This window comes from Phyllobates terribilis, unplaced genomic scaffold (assembly GCF_046119375.1).
Source record: "Phyllobates terribilis strain yellow unplaced genomic scaffold, ASM4611937v1 Scaffold_11__3_contigs__length_659146591, whole genome shotgun sequence".
NCBI lineage: Eukaryota > Metazoa > Chordata > Amphibia > Anura > Dendrobatidae > Phyllobates > Phyllobates terribilis.
In genome coordinates this window covers 435,882,848-435,903,103 of record NW_027362771.1, presented here as the reverse complement: position 1 = coordinate 435,903,103, position 20,256 = coordinate 435,882,848, and the positions used below count along the sequence as shown (strand labels likewise).

Below are 20,256 nucleotides of genomic sequence, written 5' to 3'. Positions count from 1 at the left end.
TTACCATGAAGGCCTGCTGCACAAAGTCTCCTCTTAACAGTTGTTGTAAAGATGTGTCTGCTGCTAGAACTCTGTGTGGCATTGACCTGGTCTCTAATCTGAGCTGCTGTTAACCTGCAATTTCTGAGGCTGGTGACTCGGATAAACTCATCCTCAGAAGCAGAGGTGACTCTTGGTCTTCCTTTCCTGGGGCGGTTCTCATGTGAGCCAGTTTCTTTGTAGCGCTTGATGGTTTTTGCAACTGCACTTGGGGACACTTTCAAAGTTTGCCCAATTTTTCGCACTGACTGACCTTCACTTCTTAAAGTAATGATGGCCACTCGTTTTTCTTTACTTAGAATTTTTATTATGGCAAGAAAAAAGCAGCTAACAGTCTATTCAGTAGGACTGTCAGCTGTGTATCTACCAGACTTGTGCACAACACAACTGATGGTCCCAACCCCATTTATAAGGCAAGAAATCCCACTTACTAAACCTGACAGGGCACACCTATGAAGTGAAAACCATTTCCGGTGACTACCTCTTGAAGCTCATCAAGAGAATGCCAAGAGTGTGCAAAGCAGTCATCAAAGCAAAAGGTGGCTACTTTGAAGAACCTAGAATATAAGACATATTTTCAGTTGTTTCACACTTTTTTGTTCAGTATATAATTCCACATGTGTTAATTCATAGTTTTGATGCCTTCAGTGTGAATGTACAATTTTTATAGTTATGAAAATACAGAAAAAATTTTAAATGAGAAGGTGTGGCCAAACTTTTGGTCTGTACTGTACCTGTTACATAGCACTTCAGTAAAACATTAAGGAAGGACTCATCAAAAATTTTATCCTTTTATTATATTGGAATACGCCTCACATCAGGGACAGAGATATAGCCGGGGAATTGATCTCTGCATGAGGAATGTCTGGCTGTCCCTCCACCCCCGGAAGAAGCTGGGCAAAACGCGCGTCGGGTGGAGGGACACAGCACTGGACATTCCTCATGCAGAAATCGATTCTTCTATAAAAGGTATATCCAGTTCATCATTACATTACATATATGACTGTATGCTATCTATTTATGTATCTTGTATCTAACAGAGTAGGATGGCGAAATACTGTATATCAATAATTGACATATGCCGTTTCCCCTCCACTACCCCATTCTCACTTGTTAGTGCATCAGTATATTGTTGCCCGGCTATATCTGTGTCCCTGATCTGAGGCATATTTTTAATATATGTCAAATTTAATAAAAAATTTCATTGATTTAGTTCACTTCTTTATTTCCTGGGGTTTATTCTAATCTTCGGCTGTTGAGCTGTTTAGAACTAAGGACAGTAGATTACCCATTCACCACTTCTAGTGCAACTTTAAAAGGTAATTACTTTGCGCCTATATATGAAAATAAAGCACTGTAAATGTTAGGAACTATAGAACCACGTCTCTCTTTATGGTAGGTGGTAAATTAAGTTCACCAGGTTCCTTGAATGCTATTCCAGCCATTAAATTATCATCTAGCCCTACTGATCACGAAAGAAGGGGAACCCTGGTCCTCCATCTCTTACCACCAGCACTTGGGAAGGAGTTGGAAGGCTTGGTGGAGGAGAATGCCTACTACTGCTCCATACACCTCTATGGGAGGGGATCAGCAGAGTGTGGGCACCATCAATAACTGCAGCAAAGAAATAACTTGCATGAGAAAGACAAATCAACCTCCAAACATGATGGCAAACTACCACACCTGAACTTCACTCCAACATTTCTGTGCTAAACTGTATTTTTGTCTTTCCATAATTCTTTCATACTTTGCTGTACACATTCATGCAACATTGCAGCAAACAGGTTTGGAATATGCATGGTCTATCTTAATCTATTGTTTGGATTATGCCATCTCATTTACACATTGCAAAGCTTATTCAGAGAGGAAGAGGACTAGAAATCTAGTGCCACCTATTGGAAGTAGCGTTCCTAAAAGTCAATATAAGTCCTTTAAAGAGCCATGACATAGGATAAAAGCCAAACTTGTCACTCTCCACAAGGAGAAACGTTACCCCTTAGGCTTAAGCCTCTCACGCAGCCAAATGAGATCTCATACTTTGCACTGACGAGAAGCAATATCCCAAAACTGTGTCTGCAAATTGAGATTCTGGTTTGGCTTTTATCCTAAGTCATGTGGCAAGGCTCATTAAAGAGTCGATATTGACTTTTAGGATTGCTACTTCCAATAGGTGGCACTATAGAGTTCAAGTCCTCTTCCTTTTTGAAGAGGCAGTTTGCATATTTAACTTCACAGAAGAGAGTTGCACAGTGTATAAGTCTCCTCACTCTGGCATGCAAGGCTTGTCACTCGCCACAAAAAGAAACGTTACCCCTGAGACACATTGCAAAAGGAAATATAAGGTTTTGGTACCATGTTAGCCGTATATTTGTTCTCTGTGGGAGAAACAAAAGGAAATATGACCTAAAGACTAGTGATGTCACCTACTGGACAGATCCAAAGTAGCAAAAAAAAAAAACAAGAAAATTATTTTCATACCATATTCATCGCTGAAATGTTAATATATTTTATCTTGATTTGGCCAATGTAGCCACAGAGGAATTAGGCAGTATCAGTTGTTTTGTCCAACAGGAATATATCTTAAAATTTATAAGACTGTACAGTTGAATCTATTACCCTACAGCTTTCCTACCCTCCAGTGATAACAGCTGATCATCCAGGTTTCATGGCAAGAAACAAGACTATACCAGCTCCCTGTATATGCACTTGTTTTCTAAGAGGCATGGAAAAAGCGATCCAGCCAAGAAATACCCTGTAACTGTCAATTATGTATATTTTTCTAATAAAAATAGTGCAGCTACGACATAAGATATGCAGCTAAGTTGTACAAGCGAGTGACAGAAACTTCACATGTACTTTTTCAGTTGTCCAATAAGTCACCATTACCTACATTAGTGGTCAGAGATTGAAAGCAGAATGAAACATTACCTAAATGAAAAAAACACCAACAGGATTAATTGTTACACACAGGATCCAATACAAATAGTGACCTCCTGACATACAGTTATATGAAAAAGTTTGGGCACCCCTATTAATCTTAAGCTTAATGTTTTATAAAAATTGGTGTTTTTGCAACAGCTATTTCAGTTTGATATATGTAATAACTGTTGGACACAGTAATGTTTATGCCTTGAAATGAGGTTTATTGTACTAACAGAAAATGTGCAATCTGCATTCAAACAAAATTTGACAGGTGCATAAGTATGGGCGCCTCACCAGAAAAGTGACATTAATATTTAGTAGATCCTCATTTTGCAAAAATAACAGCCTCTAGTCGCTTCCTGTAGCTTTTAAAGATTTCCTGGATCCTGGATGAAGGTATTTTTGACCATTCCTCTTTACAAAACAATTCCAGTTCAGTTAAGTTTGATGGTCGCCGAGCATGGACAGCCCTCTTCAAATGATCCCACAGATGTTCAATGATATTCAGGTCTGGGGACTGGGATGGCCATTCCAGATCATTGTAATTGTTCCTCCGCATGAATGCCTGAGTAGGTTTGGAGCGGTGTTTTGGATCATTGTCTTGCTGAAAGATCCATCCCCTGCGTAACTTCAACTTTGTCACTGATTCTTGAACATTATTCTCAAGAATCTGCTGATACTGAGTGTAATCCATGCGTTCCTCAACTTTAACCAGATTCCCGGTGCCGGCATTGGCCACACAGCCCCAAAGCATGATGGAACCTCCACCAAATTTTACTGTGGGTAGCAAGTGTTTTTCTTGGAATGCTGTGTTTTTTTGACGCCATGCATAACACCTTTTTGTATGACCAAACAACTCAATCTTGGTTTCATCAGTCCACAGGACCTTCTTCCAAAAAGAAATTGGCTTCTCCAAATGAGCTTTTGCATACCTCAGCCGACTCTGTTTGTGGCGTGCTTCCAGAAATGGCTTCTTTCGCATCACTCTCCCATACAGCTTCTCCTTGTGCAAAGTGCGTTGTATAGTTGACCGATGCACAATGACACCATCTGCAGCAAGTTGATGCTGCAGCTCTCTGGAGGTGGTCTGAGGATTGTCCTTGACTGATCTCACCATTCTTCTTCTCTGCCTTTCTGATGTTTTTCTTGGCCTGCCACTTCTGGCCTTAACAAGAACTGTCCCTGTGGTCTTCCATTTCCTTACTATGTTCCTCACAGTGGAAACTGACAGGTTAAATCTCTGAGACAGCTTTTTGTATCCTTCCCCTGAACAACTATGTTGAATATTCTTTGTTTTCAGATCATTTGACAGTTGTTTTGAGGAGCCCATGATGCCACTCTTCAGAGGAGATTCAAACGGGAGAACAACTTGCAAGTGGCCACTTTAAGTAGCTTTTCTCATGATTGCATACACCTGGCTATGAAGTTCAAAGCTCAATGAGGTTACAAAACCAAAAAAAGTGCTTTAGTAAGTCAGTAAAAAGTAGGTAGGAGTATTTAAAACAAGAAAATGATAAGGGTGCCCATACTTATGCACCTGTCAAATTTTGTTTGAATGCAGATTGTACATTTTCTGTTAGTACAATAAACCTCATTTCAAGGCAGAAACATTACTGTGTCCAACAGTTATTACATATATCAAACTGAAATAGCTGTTGCAAAAACACCACTTTTTATAAAACATTAAGCTTAAGATTAATAGGGGTGCCCAAACTTTTTCATATAACTGTAACACAGGGAAATGCAACGGCACTTAAGTCAATGGGTAAAGCCAAGATCTATGGGGCAATCTATACAAATGCTTATACTAATTTACAACCTGCTAATAACATTTACCTGGATGAGATCAAGAATTCCCAGTTCACTCTCCGAGGAATCCACACAGAACACAAAGTAAAGAGTGGCATAATGGCGATAGATCAGTTTATAGTCAGATCCACCAATCAAACTGTAAAGAAACAACAAAGGCTATAAAAGTCATTGAGCAACAATACGTTTTTAAAAGGAACCTGACAGTGGATACAAGCTGCCCATGGTTTAGGCAGCAGGTACCGGGCACCGACTGTATGATTCCAGCCATGTACGTATGATACTGAAACACTGCAGAGTTTCACAGAAAAAACATACCTTAAAGCTTCCAGGGACCTTGTGGCACAGGAGTCTAGTTGGGGAGAAGTCACTTGTGACTGAACTCTCCACCCCCTGCCAATGACTGACAGGTTTCTTCCTATACATATACTCCGAAAAAGACCTGTCACTCACGGGGAGCGGGCAGGAAGAAGCCACAGGAGACCAGCCTTCCAGACTAATCTCCTGTCCAGCTCCATTCCCGGCAGCTGTTAAGGAAAGTTGTGGTCTGAGACAATGCATTTCAGAGTTAAACATACCTGGCTGAGGTCATACAGCCCGTGCGTGATACATTATGCACGTGGATAGGGCAGCATGTACCAGATGTCAGGTTCCCTTATATTAAGTAAAATATTCTTGGTTCCACTAGTAGGGCTTATTCAATAATCACACATATTTGTTTTGCATTTTTAACCTCATGCTTTTTTTTTTTTTGTTCATCCTCCACCTTGATTCCTAGCAGTGATGGCTACTTTATGTGAATGATGAAAGCCAGCACCTCCGTGAGATCTACTTGTGTGGCACCCCAGGGGTCTGGTTTCCACAGTAACGGCAATGTTATGTCTGAGAGCAGGTGGGAGGTCTCTTGGTCAGGGATCCTGTGCATGCCACACCTCCTGCCCAGTCCTGGGAGGGGAAGAACTTCCCCTATATAAACCTAGGGCTGAGGCAGGGTTAGGGAGTAGAGAAGAAGTAGAGACAGAGAAGAGAAGCAGATATAGGAAAGAACATCAGGAGCTCTGTGGGAGCAGTGCTACAAGGAGTCAGGGGCTGGCAGCTGCAGAGCTCGCCCTGACTGAGAAGTTATCACCGGACCCGGAGTCCGAGGCTGTGGGGACTAACTCCTATCCAGCAGCAGAAACCGACCGGCAGGGGATTGCAGGTCCTCTGGCCCAGAAACCCGAAGGCACGGTCACACGCGTGGGACCAGCACCGCCATCGTGGAGCGCAAGCTACTAGAAGGCCCCGAGTCACCGGCCATACGGGTGAGCACCACACGGTACACTCAGGGACGTGGGCTACTTATACTCGCTTCTAGCAAGGTAGCCAGAAGAGTATCGTTAGTTTTGGGAGGCTTACAACTCCGCCTGGCCAGGGGAGATCCCATCTGCTCAAGGACTGACCAGGCCCCAATCGCTAGCCAGTACTCCGGGAGGGTCTATCGTTGTCACCAGTAAAGACCCTGAACTACACCGTACCGTCTCTGAGTGGTTCCTGCTACCCCCATCATCCACGTCGGCTGCCCTGAGGCCATACCCCTCCCGTTGGGGGTTATACTATCACGCTGCACAATCCTACCACTGGCCTCAGCGGTCTGCCCTGCAGCAGCAGCTCCTTAGCTGTACTCAACGGGTGGCGTAGTCGTCCAACATCTACCGCTAATACAGCGCCACTTAGTCTGACTCCCTGGGCACGGACCGGATCACCGCCACGAGACTACAACCCTCAAGAGATCCGGCTCCGGGTAAGCTCCCGCATGCGCAACGCAGCGCGACACAGGCCCAGGGGCGCGTCAACTTTTGGCGTAGTCGGCAGGATTTCGTGCCCGCAACCACCGGGTACTGCGTGCCTGAAAAAGACTGTTCAAACTTACCTGTGGTGAAGATTCCCGCCATCCGGCGCCATCTTCCGCTTCCTTCCCGCCATCGGTGGAGTTTTCCCGCCATCCGGCGCCATCTTCAGCCTTCTTCCAGCCATACGTGGAGTTTTCCCGCCATTGGACGCCATCTTGAGGACGCCGCGCGGGAAGAAGAGGGGCGTGGACTCCGAAAGCGCGCGAGAACTGAAGCCCCGCCTCACGTCCGGACGTTGCGCAAGGTCCTGGAAGGAGCCCAGCAGACGCCGACGTCACAGGAGCGCGACGGAAGGTCCTCAACCCTGACGATCCACTGCGGAGCCGCGGCCTACGGAAGAGGATCATCGCAAGGTAGGCCACGGTCCACTAGGGGGGAGAAGGATGTCGGATACGGAGGAGAGCTTCACCGCTTCAACCCCCGCCAGCGCCACCGCTGTTGCGGTCATGCCTTTCACCATGCCCTATATCCCGGGGGCAGCCTGGCTACCCCAGTACTCAGGGGAGTCACATACCCTGCATGACTTTAGAGAAAAGCTGAATAGCCTCTTCCAGGTGTACCCCCTCACAGAGGAGCAAAAAGTGAGCATCCTGGTGGCCCAACTAACCGGAGCAGCCCAAAGGGAGGTAAAGTCCTGGCCACCTAGGGGGAGGACTGTCGCAGGGATACTAACCCGGCTGAGGGACACCTTTGATACCCGCACCTCAGCCGAGATCAAGCTTAGATTCTACGGGTGCAAACAGCGGGCACATGAGAGTATAAGGGACTATGCCCTGAACCTACAAGAGGCCCTGAGAGCCATTAAGCAGACCGACCCTGACGGCGTGGGAGACGAGGACAGGCTGTTGACTGAACAATTTATAGAGGGTTTATATTGCAATGCCCACCGAACCCAGTTGCGGGCAATGGCCTTACAGGACCCTCATCTGGGATTTGCACAGTTCAAGGACAGAGCCATCCGGGTGCTTCGAGAACCGGCACCAGGTGGCGTTGTGACCCCCAGACGCCCCACTACCACTTACCACCAGGAGGCGGCGCCCTTGTCGGCAGGGCCTGTGGGAGCTGATGCGCAGGCTTTGAACAATGACCCGGCTCCAGACCTGCACCATCAGGTCCAAGAGCTAGCTAAAAGCGTTGCTGCGCTAACCCGAACTGTGCAGTCTTTACAGGTTTCCACTCCAGGGAAGATCCAGCTGGCATCCGGACCGGAGGACATCCCGTGGCGTCGACCAAGGAGTACCCCACCGGCCAGAGGAAGACCCAGCGACCGATACAACGAGGACGGACGACCCATCTGCCGCCGCTGCAATCAACCCGGACATATGGCAAGGTACTGTCCTTTAAACTGGCACAACCTGGGGTAGAGGGCCAACCCCCAGGAAAAAGATCACCAGGCCCATCGAACTGGCGCGACAAATATGTGGGAGGACGTCCAGTCTTACCCGTGGTACTGGATGGCATTCCTATGAGTGCCCTACTGGACACCGGGTCACAGGTCACCACCATCCCGTACGTGCTCTTCAAGCAGTACTGGAATGACTCGGATATCACCCGCTACCCTGACGACGACATGAGTATGATCGCCAGCAATGGTCAGCCCGTGCCACAGATTGGATTTAAAGAGGTGACCATTAAAATCGGTAGAGTCGAACTGGCAGCACAGGGACTGATCATTGTAGACATTGACAAGCACGAGAGTCACCCAAAGATAACTCTAGGAACTAATGTAATTGAAAATTGTCTTGCAGAGGTGATTTTCCTTTTACAGCAGGTTGCCAAGAACGCCAGCTCCGGCCAGCAGCGAGTGCTCCAGAAAGAGATCCGGGCACTGATGCGACGGCAACAGCTAGAACTCTCCGGTGGTGAGATTGGTAGCGTGCGAATGTGTGACCCTTTCCCTATTGCCATGCCCCCGAAAAGTGAAATGATGATTTGGTGCCGGGCAGCTATTGGTCTGAGAGGTAGAGATTACCAGGCAATGGTAGAACCAGTTTACTCAGACAGTAGGCCCACCATTTTGACAGCACGGGGGGTGGTCAATGTACGCCATGGGAGGGTGCCCGTTCGCATAATAAATATCGGGAAGAGGGAAGTGTACCTGCCCCGGTATGCCACGCTAGCCAAATTGTATACTATCAATCAAGATTCCATACAGTCCGTAGAACCCTTGCCTCCATCTTCCCCGGAGGAAGGTAACGGCTCTCAGAAAACAATGGAGGACTGGTGTCAGCAACTACATTTGGGTACTGACTCCACTCCCTCACACCAGAAACAGGGAGTCTATCGGGTGGTGCAAGAGTACGAGAGAGTGTTTAGTAAACACCCGTTAGACTTCGGGCGAGTCAAGGGGGTAGAACACCACATCCCCACGGGAGACCATCCTCCCATAAAAGAGAGGTATCGACCCGTACCCCCTGCACACTACCAACACGCCAAGGGGATGCTTAGAGACATGAAGGAGGCTGGGGTGATCAGGGATAGCTGTAGCCCCTGGGCAGCTCCACTAGTCTTAGTCAAAAAGAAAGACAACACCATGAGGATGTGTGTAGATTACCGGAAAATCAACCGTATCACACACAAGGATGCGTACCCCTTACCAAGGATAGAGGAGTCTTTGGCTGCTTTAAGATCTGCTAACTTCTTCTCTACCTTGGATCTCACTAGTGGGTACTGGCAGGTTCCTGTAGCAGAGGCGGACCAGGAGAAGACCGCATTCACCACCCCGATGGGACTTAGCGAGTTTACCTGCATGCCGTTCGGACTCTGCAATGCACCAGGAACCTTCCAACGATTAATGGAGTGTTGTCTGGGCCACAGAAACTTTGAGACGGTCCTGTTGTACCTGGACGATGTCATCGTATATTCCAAGACGTATGAGGACCACCTGAAACACCTGGCGGAAGTGTTCGAAGCTCTGGCAAGCTACGGCCTAAAGGTGAAACCCTCCAAGTGTCACCTCCTGAAACCAAAGGTGCAGCACCTGGGACACGTGGTGAGCGCTGATGGAGTGGCTCCCGACCCTGATAAGATCACCGCAATTAAGGAATGGCCAAGTCCCTCCAGTGTAAAGGAAGTGCGGCAGTTCTCGGGTTGGTAGGCTATTACCGCAGATTCATCCCCGGTTTCACCAAAAAGGCAGCTCCTATGCAGGACCTCCTGATAGGCCAGTCCCGGAAGGCCAAGAACCAGAAGCCACCCTTCAGATGGGAGAAGTTAGAAGAAGAGTCCTTCCGCCAGCTGAAGATGGCCCTCACGGGGGATGAAATCCTGGCGTACCCTGATTACAGCCAGCCCTTTATCCTCTACACCGACGCAAGTAACATCGGGCTAGGAGCCGTGCTGTCCCAGATCCAGCAGGGGAAAGAACGAGTAATCGCTTACGCCAGCCGAAAACTGCGACCCACCGAAAGAAACCCTGAGAATTATAGCTCATTTAAGCTAGAGTTCCTGGCAGTGGCGTGGGCAGTCACCGAACGCTTTAAGCACTACCTCGCTTCTTCCCGGTTCACCGTGTACACGGATAACAACCCGTTGACACACCTGGACACTGCAAGACTCGGTGCCCTAGAGCAGAGATGGATGGCCCGTCTGTCCAACTACGAGTTCACAATCAAATACCGGGCAGGACGCTCCAATACCAACGCGGACGCCCTGTCCAGGATGCCAAACCTACCGGACGTAGGAGAAGATCCAGAGGGACTGGAAGAAGTCGAACTCCCCGCGTTCCACCGTCATGGGACTATCCAGTATTCCCATCGGGTAAGGAGTAAGCAAGCCGCTACGTTTAACCCCTTGCCTCACTACAACTGGGAGGAAACGCAAGACAGTGACCCTGCCGTCCGGCTGGTGAAGGAGATGCTGACTCGGCCAGAGGCTCGCCTTGACCCAGACGCTCCGGAGGAAGCCAAGCAACTGTGGGCTGAGAAGAGTCGACTGTTCCTTTACAAGGGGAAGTTGTGCCGCAGAATGGTTAACTCCCGGACGCATGAACTAATCTGGCAAGTAGTGGTGCCACGGAGAGACGCAGCCATGGTGATGGAAGCATACCACGACGGGGCTGGACACTTCGGATGGAAGAAGCTGGAGTTCCTGCTGCGTGGGCGGTTCCACTGGGTAGGCATGAGAGGAACCATCGAGAGGTGGTGCAGAGACTGTGGCCCGTGCAACCTAAGAAGGAAGGACCGTGCCAGCCAGAAGACTCCCCTGCAGTCCATCGTCACCCGGCAGCCGTTGGAACTGGTAGCCTTGGATCATGTAAAACTGACCCCAAGCAGAAGTGGCTACGTCTACGCGTTAACCATTGTGGATCATTACTCCCGGTTCTTGGTTGTCGTCCCCGTTAAGGACTTAACGGCTCAAACAGCAGCTAGAGCCTTCCAGCAGCACTTCTGCCGTCCACACGGGTACCCGGACCAAGTGCTGACGGACCAGGGACCTGCCTTTGAAGCGGAGGTCTTCCGGGAATTCTGCAATCTGTATGGCTGCCGGAAGATAAGGACGACACCCTATCATCCGCAAACTAATGGACTTTGTGAGAAAATGAACCAGGTGGTAATGGATCTCCTGAAAACGTTGCCCCTGGAAGAACGCAGTCTGTGGCCTGAGAAGCTGCCCGATCTAGTGGACCTATACAACCACATCCCGGTAGGTTCCACCAACTGTACCCCGGCTTACCTAATGAGGGCGAGACCTGGTAAGTTACCTGTTGACCTGGAAATGGGAGTCCTGACACCCGAGGACACTTCACCAGAAGCAGACTGGGACACAGAGAGGCAGCAGCAGTACCGGAAAGTACAGGAGAGCGTGGAGCGAAGTCTCTGTCAGGCTAGGGAAAGACCAGAGAAAACTTACAACCAGTATGCTCCCGCTGTTCCCCTGGTACCCGGAGAGCAGGTCCTGAAGAGGAAAAGACGGCTCCACAAGTTGGACGACCAGTGGGAGAAGGACCCGTACACCGTACTGCCCTCAAGCCACGAGAACCCGAAAGTCTGTACCATCAGTAAAGACGGAGGGGAGACCATAGCCATTGTATCCCGGGATCACCTGAAGAAGTGTCCTGAACAGCTACGGAACCCTGAAGAGGAACAAGAAGACCATCGACCCGTAGAGGAAAGGGAAGATATGGTTAGTACTGTGCTCTGAGACTTCCCTCGGTCCTGGACTCAAGTCAATGGTGCAGTTGTGGTACCCGTCCTCACGTTCCTCCAACCAGCATCCCAAGTGCCTACGGAGCAACAGGAAGAGCTGGAAGAGCAGCCGGTCCAGGAGGCAGAAGACTCCACACAAGCAGAACAGGAGGATCAACCCTCTGCTTATAGTGAGCCTGCCGTACCCCTAGTGAGTCAAAGAGCCGGTAGACAGCTGCCCAGTTTACCCTTGACAGCTCCTACACCCTGTAGTTCAGGGCTAGACAGTCAGCTCCGTAGGTCCACTAGGGCCACTAGAGGCCAGTTACCCGCACGTTGGAGGATTTGAAGTGTATAAATTGTTTTATTTGTGGTTACCTGTTTTTCTTGTTGCTTGTGTATAATTATGTGTTTCTAGTTATTTATAGGAGTCCTTGGTGGATTTACCGGGAATCCTTTGTGTATAGTTGGAGCGTAACCCAGGACGGACTAAAGACTGTTAAGGACTCGGGGCAGGACAGACCCCTACCTGGTTACGTCTCCCTGTTTTGGTGAAATGGACACCTTGCTTTTCTTCAAAGACTGCACCCGGTTGCGGACACGCCGTAACCATCTTTATGTGTTTTTCTTATTGTATTATTATTGTTTATACCTTGTTACGTTTTTCTAAAAATATGTTTAGTCCCGGAGTACTAAATTTCACTAGGGGGGAATGTGGCACCCCAGGGGTCTGGTTTCCACAGTAACGGCAATGTTATGTCTGAGAGCAGGTGGGAGGTCTCTTGGTCAGGGATCCTGTGCATGCCACACCTCCTGCCCAGTCCTGGGAGGGGAAGAACTTCCCCTATATAAACCTAGGGCTGAGGCAGGGTTAGGGAGTAGAGAAGAAGTAGAGACAGAGAAGAGAAGCAGATATAGGAAAGAACATCAGGAGCTCTGTGGGAGCAGTGCTACAAGGAGTCAGGGGCTGGCAGCTGCAGAGCTCGCCCTGACTGAGAAGTTATCACCGGACCCGGAGTCCGAGGCTGTGGGGACTAACTCCTATCCAGCAGCAGAAACCGACCGGCAGGGGATTGCAGGTCCTCTGGCCCAGAAACCCGAAGGCACGGTCACACGCGTGGGACCAGCACCGCCGTCGTGGAGCGGAAGCTACTAGAAGGCCCCGAGTCACCGGCCATACGGGTGAGCACCACGCGGTACACTCAGGGACGTGGGCTACTTATACCCGCTTCTAGCATGGTAGCCAGAAGAGTATCGTTAGTTTTGGGAGGCCTACAACTCCGCCTGGCCAGGGGAGATCCCATCTGCTCAAGGACTGACCAGGCCCCAATCGCTAGCCAGTACTCCGGGAGGGTCTATCGTTGTCACCAGTAAAGACCCTGAACTACACCGTACCATCTCTGAGTGGTTCCTGCTACCCCCATCATCCACGTCGGCTGCCCTGAGGCCATACCCCTCCCGTTGGGGGTTATACTATCACGCTGCACAATCCTACCACCGGCCTCAGCGGTCTGCCCTGCAGCAGCAGCTCCTTAGCTGTACTCAACGGGTGGCGTAGTCGTCCAACATCTACCGCTAATACAGCGCCACTTAGTCTGACTCCCTGGGCACGGACCGGATCACCGCCACGAGACTACAACCCTCAAGAGATCCGGCTCCGGGTAAGCTCCCGCATGCGCAACGCAGCGCGACACAGGCCCAGGGGCGCGTCACTTGCACTTTACTATTGACTCTTAATGGAAGTAAGATGACACCGTCCTGCTGCCAGAGAGACGGAAACCTTCAAGCAGCTCTACTCAAATCCTTGGCAAATGCTCTGATATTCGCTTGATTGCATGTGGGCGAGGAACCAACTGCATCGAGACTAAGGGATTTTACCATAAATATTCTGTTTACCTGAGTGTGAACAGGTATTTAACAGGGATCCACGCGAGATCCAAAAGAGTTGAATATTTTTTGGTGAGAGGAGCCAAATGAACCAAATCCTCAATACGAGCTCATCACTAATTCCTAACTTTTATCCTGCGTGTTATTCCTCTACACTCTGCTATAAATCCCATATTGAATTAGTACAGAATCACATGACCAGCTGGAGCCATTACCATCTCTATCTGCTGGCCTGTCATTGTCATCATCTTTCCCGCTATGCAAATAGATATCAGTATACAATAAGGGGGCTGAACAGTCATCCCCTACATTATAGCCGTGGGACAGGAGCTGCGCAGTCATCATCATTATCTTTGCTATGAGTTTCTGGCCCACTTTCCCCCATGGAGCGTCAAAAAATACTGAAAAACTTGACTGCTACTTTAAGGTCATCATTCACTACAAAGATAAGTCTTTCCATACTAGAATTTTCAATAAAACCTAAATTTAAAAAATATAAAGTATATAAGTGATATTATCATTACCAGACCAGCATAACCAGACACATAACACCTCCAAAAAACTCAAAGATCAGAAAGTGCATTGTTCCTAGATGCCACTTTTGCCAATATCTACCTGTACAAATCTTGTTCTAAACGAAACTCGATACACCAAAGGTCTCTGCAATTTAGAGGCCGCAAATATATGCATCACAGGGGGCAGTCATGACGTTTAACTGCTCAGCTTCTCAGTTCTGTGGTAAGAAGTCAATGAACCCTATATGTATGTCTCTCATCACAATCTGTATTTTTCTGCATGTGCATTGTGAGTTCATGCAGTTGATCCATCCAAAACCTAATTCTGCCGCCTCACCTTACCACTTTAAAGCTACGACATACAGACTGCGGTAGCACATAGTTCCTATTCTAACCCCCCCCCCCCATTTATATAATAAAGGTCCATGGCAGAGACTATTTCTATAAACAAGGATCTATGAAAGCAGCAAGTGCAGCTGGTCGATGCCGACAGGACCATGGCTGGCTGCTCTCTAGTGCCCGGTCCGGAGCGGGTCAGCTACAGGGGCTGCAGAAGGGACACCTGGTGGTTATAGATTGTAATAATTCTAATTTCCCAGCATAAACGGCCAGTGCTGCCCAGCAATTGCTTATCTCCATAGAAAGCTGCCAATCTGAGCCAGCCTGTCATTAATGGGTCAGAATACATAGCAGTCAGATGGCAGCCAGTATGTCTATGGCCATCACCCTCACAGGTTATGGTGATGGTCATACAGAGCACTACATGGCTGCACACAAGTTCTCATACTTGTACCTTCCTCCCTCCAGGAAGTTGCAGACATTGTCATCCCTCTTGGACACCAGGTGGAAGGTCTCCCTCACTATCTGCTGCTGCATCTCTTCAGTCTACGAGAGAGAGCACAAGATAATGAGCCACCGAGCAAATGAGGACTGGGGGGGGGGTCAGAGCAGGGCGGCACAAGACCGGAGAGGGGTCAGAGCAGGGCGGCACAAGACCGGAGAGGGGTCAGAGCAGGGCGGCACAAGACCGGAGAGGGGTCAGAGCAGGGCGGCACAAGACCGGAGAGGGGTCAGAGCAGGGCGGCACAAGACCGGAGAGGGGTCAGAGCAGGGCGGCACAAGACCGGAGAGGGGTCAGAGCAGGGCGGCACAAGACCGGAGAGGGGTCAGAGCAGGGCGGCACAAGACGGGGGGAGTCAGGGCAGGGCGGCACAAGACGGGGGAGTCAGGGCAGGGCGGCACAACACGGGGGAGTCAGGGCAGGGCGGCACAACACGGGGGAGTCAGGGCAGGGCGGCACAACACGGGGGAGTCAGGGCAGGGCGGCACAACACGGGGGAGTCAGGGCAGGGCGGCACAACACGGGGGAGTCAGGGCAGGGCGGCACAACACGGGGGAGTCAGGGCAGGGCGGCACAACACGGGGGAGTCAGGGCAGGGCGGCACAACACGGGGGAGTCAGGGCAGGGCGGCACAACACGGGGGAGTCAGGGCAGGGCGGCACAACACGGGGGAGTCAGGGCAGGGCGGCACAACACGGGGGAGTCAGGGCAGGGCGGCACAACACGGGGGAGTCAGGGCAGGGCGGCACAACACGGGGGAGTCAGGGCAGGGCGGCACAACACGGGGGAGTCAGGGCAGGGCGGCACAACACGGGGGAGTCAGGGCAGGGCGGCACAACACGGGGGAGTCAGGGCAGGGCGGCACAACACGGGGGAGTCAGGGCAGGGCGGCACAACACGGGGGAGTCAGGGCAGGGCGGCACAACACGGGGGAGTCAGGGCAGGGCGGCACAACACGGGGGAGTCAGGGCAGGGCGGCACAACACGGGGGAGTCAGGGCAGGGCGGCACAACACGGGGGAGTCAGGGCAGGGCGGCACAACACGGGGGAGTCAGGGCAGGGCGGCACAACACGGGGGAGTCAGGGCAGGGCGGCACAACACGGGGGAGTCAGGGCAGGGCGGCACAACACGGGGGAGTCAGGGCAGGGCGGCACAACACGGGGGAGTCAGGGCAGGGCGGCACAACACGGGGGAGTCAGGGCAGGGCGGCACAACACGGGGGAGTCAGGGCAGGGCGGCACAACACGGGGGAGTCAGGGCAGGGCGGCACAACACGGGGGAGTCAGGGCAGGGCGGCACAACACGGGGGAGTCAGGGCAGGGCGGCACAACACGGGGGAGTCAGGGCAGGGCGGCACAACACGGGGGAGTCAGGGCAGGGCGGCACAACACGGGGGAGTCAGGGCAGGGCGGCACAACACGGGGGAGTCAGGGCAGGGCGGCACAACACGGGGGAGTCAGGGCAGGGCGGCACAACACGGGGGAGTCAGGGCAGGGCGGCACAACACGGGGGAGTCAGGGCAGGGCGGCACAACACGGGGGAGTCAGGGCAGGGCGGCACAACACGGGGGAGTCAGGGCAGGGCGGCACAACACGGGGGAGTCAGGGCAGGGCGGCACAACACGGGGGAGTCAGGGCAGGGCGGCACAACACGGGGGAGTCAGGGCAGGGCGGCACAACACGGGGGAGTCAGGGCAGGGCGGCACAACACGGGGGAGTCAGGGCAGGGCGGCACAACACGGGGGAGTCAGGGCAGGGCGGCACAACACGGGGGAGTCAGGGCAGGGCGGCACAACACGGGGGAGTCAGGGCAGGGCGGCACAACACGGGGGAGTCAGGGCAGGGCGGCACAACACGGGGGAGTCAGGGCAGGGCGGCACAACACGGGGGAGTCAGGGCAGGGCGGCACAACACGGGGGAGTCAGGGCAGGGCGGCACAACACGGGGGAGTCAGGGCAGGGCGGCACAACACGGGGGAGTCAGGGCAGGGCGGCACAACACGGGGGAGTCAGGGCAGGGCGGCACAACACGGGGGAGTCAGGGCAGGGCGGCACAACACGGGGGAGTCAGGGCAGGGCGGCACAACACGGGGGAGTCAGGGCAGGGCGGCACAACACGGGGGAGTCAGGGCAGGGCGGCACAACACGGGGGAGTCAGGGCAGGGCGGCACAACACGGGGGAGTCAGGGCAGGGCGGCACAACACGGGGGAGTCAGGGCAGGGCGGCACAACACGGGGGAGTCAGGGCAGGGCGGCACAACACGGGGGAGTCAGGGCAGGGCGGCACAACACGGGGGAGTCAGGGCAGGGCGGCACAACACGGGGGAGTCAGGGCAGGGCGGCACAACACGGGGGAGTCAGGGCAGGGCGGCACAACACGGGGGAGTCAGGGCAGGGCGGCACAACACGGGGGAGTCAGGGCAGGGCGGCACAACACGGGGGAGTCAGGGCAGGGCGGCACAACACGGGGGAGTCAGGGCAGGGCGGCACAACACGGGGGAGTCAGGGCAGGGCGGCACAACACGGGGGAGTCAGGGCAGGGCGGCACAACACGGGGGAGTCAGGGCAGGGCGGCACAACACGGGGGAGTCAGGGCAGGGCGGCACAACACGGGGGAGTCAGGGCAGGGCGGCACAACACGGGGGAGTCAGGGCAGGGCGGCACAACACGGGGGAGTCAGGGCAGGGCGGCACAACACGGGGGAGTCAGGGCAGGGCGGCACAACACGGGGGAGTCAGGGCAGGGCGGCACAACACGGGGGAGTCAGGGCAGGGCGGCACAACACGGGGGAGTCAGGGCAGGGCGGCACAACACGGGGGAGTCAGGGCAGGGCGGCACAACACGGGGGAGTCAGGGCAGGGCGGCACAACACGGGGGAGTCAGGGCAGGGCGGCACAACACGGGGGAGTCAGGGCAGGGCGGCACAACACGGGGGAGTCAGGGCAGGGCGGCACAACACGGGGGAGTCAGGGCAGGGCGGCACAACACGGGGGAGTCAGGGCAGGGCGGCACAACACGGGGGAGTCAGGGCAGGGCGGCACAACACGGGGGAGTCAGGGCAGGGCGGCACAACACGGGGGAGTCAGGGCAGGGCGGCACAACACGGGGGAGTCAGGGCAGGGCGGCACAACACGGGGGAGTCAGGGCAGGGCGGCACAACACGGGGGAGTCAGGGCAGGGCGGCACAACACGGGGGAGTCAGGGCAGGGCGGCACAACACGGGGGAGTCAGGGCAGGGCGGCACAACACGGGGGAGTCAGGGCAGGGCGGCACAACACGGGGGAGTCAGGGCAGGGCGGCACAACACGGGGGAGTCAGGGCAGGGCGGCACAACACGGGGGAGTCAGGGCAGGGCGGCACAACACGGGGGAGTCAGGGCAGGGCGGCACAACACGGGGGAGTCAGGGCAGGGCGGCACAACACGGGGGAGTCAGGGCAGGGCGGCACAACACGGGGGAGTCAGGGCAGGGCGGCACAACACGGGGGAGTCAGGGCAGGGCGGCACAACACGGGGGAGTCAGGGCAGGGCGGCACAACACGGGGGAGTCAGGGCAGGGCGGCACAACACGGGGGAGTCAGGGCAGGGCGGCACAACACGGGGGAGTCAGGGCAGGGCGGCACAACACGGGGGAGTCAGGGCAGGGCGGCACAACACGGGGGAGTCAGGGCAGGGCGGCACAACACGGGGGAGTCAGGGCAGGGCGGCACAACACGGGGGAGTCAGGGCAGGGCGGCACAACACGGGGGAGTCAGGGCAGGGCGGCACAACACGGGGGAGTCAGGGCAGGGCGGCACAACATGGGGGAGTCAGGGCAGGGCGGCACAACATGGGGGAGTCAGGGCAGGGCGGCACAACATGGGGGAGTCAGGGCAGGGGGGTACAATATGGGGGAGTCAGGGCAGGGGGGCACAACACGGGGGAGTCAGGGCAGGGGGGTACAACACGAGGGGTTAGGGCTGAGCAGAACAGAACAGGGAGTGGGGGTCCGGCCATTTCCGGGGGTCGGTGCAGTACACACGGTCACTCACAAAGTGCTGGTAGAAGCGCATGAATCGCGGCTTCCCATGATTATTAAACACCAGAATGGCTTTTATCATCCTGACAGCGACTCTGACACCAAAATTCCTGCTCCCAGCCGGGAATCCACATCCGGTCCCGGTGTCACAGTGGAAGCCTTCCCCCGGCGGTACTTCCGGTAGGTATTGGTGCCGGGGATTAGCGGCCCCTGCTCCTCTCTGCGGGTCCGGCCTGGGCTGTGGCTGCTGCTCATTCTCGTCACTTGTATCAGTGACAATGTCCGTCCTTTCTTGCAGGCCCCTTACCTTCCTTCTTTGCTTTCCCTGCATGAGGCATAGCCTTGCTGGACTAGTGTAGTTGTTCAGGACACCATTACATTTACAGGGTAATGCACTGAGAAATAGGGAAAATGTATTTCGGGTGAAATAGTGGAATACAATTGCAATTCTGGCTTTGTATTTCCAGGGTTCCTCATGGCCGTACATTACTGCGATACACCTCTCTATAGGGGGTTATATAACCATTTGTGGAGACAGTTTTTCTGCGGTGAGCTGTAGGGGTTTTGGACGATTATTTGGCACATACAAAGCTTTGATCACCCTTTATGCCATGTTTTTGGGGGATACAGAATAATTGTAATATTGTTATTCTTTTTTTTCCTTCGCTTATTTTTACTTCCCTGTAGGAGTCTTGAAGCTGCGATCATTTGATTGCTTGTACTATAAACTTCAGTACTGAAGAATATTATAAAAATGATAATCTATAAGGCCCAGCCAGAGGCATCACGATGGCTGCCATGGTAAGTCATTGCCACTCCTCCGTTGGATGCGATATCGGGCTCACACAGAGATAGGAACCATGTAAATGCTGCGGTCAGAGGTTGAAAATGGCATCTAAATGGTTAAACAACAGCAACCGGCGCTAGCTCAGGTGGCTGCTGTATAATGCAGGCTTCATCCGCCCTGTATGAAGTGGGTTCAGCTACTGCGCTCACTCCATTCACCCTGCCCACCCCTTCCCCAATATACGCTGGACTGTTACTTCCTCCATCTTGAAGGGGTTAATAGGCTTTCTGGCCCCCTAACAAAGTCTCTTTACACACTTACTTACTCCTAGCGTGCAGTCATATGGACGACGATTGCTTCACAATGCCCGGACTGGCCGGCGTGATAGCATGTATTTCCATGCAGCTGTCACGCTCGGGTCAG

The 20,256-nt window shown here is 53.1% G+C and overlaps 1 protein-coding gene across 4 annotated transcripts in view; it reads right to left on the bottom strand.

Moving 5' to 3' along the window:
• Nucleotides 1-19,308, bottom strand: part of AP3S2 (adaptor related protein complex 3 subunit sigma 2) — a 62,839-nt gene extending 43,531 nt beyond the window's left edge. The window contains exons 1-3 of one of the 4 annotated variants that reach the window (XM_073653221.1): nucleotides 19,060-19,308; nucleotides 14,978-15,075; nucleotides 4,798-4,909 (exon numbers count right to left, since the gene is read on the bottom strand). In XM_073653221.1, the coding sequence (XP_073509322.1) occupies nucleotides 4,798-4,909; nucleotides 14,978-15,075; nucleotides 19,060-19,128 (279 nt within the window). In that variant the 5' untranslated portion in view covers nucleotides 19,129-19,308. The remainder of the gene's footprint in view (nucleotides 1-4,797; nucleotides 4,910-14,977; nucleotides 15,076-19,059) is intronic. The other 3 variants (XM_073653219.1, XM_073653222.1, XM_073653220.1) reach the window with 3 other exon arrangements.
• Between the last annotated feature and the right edge of the window lie 948 nt (nucleotides 19,309-20,256).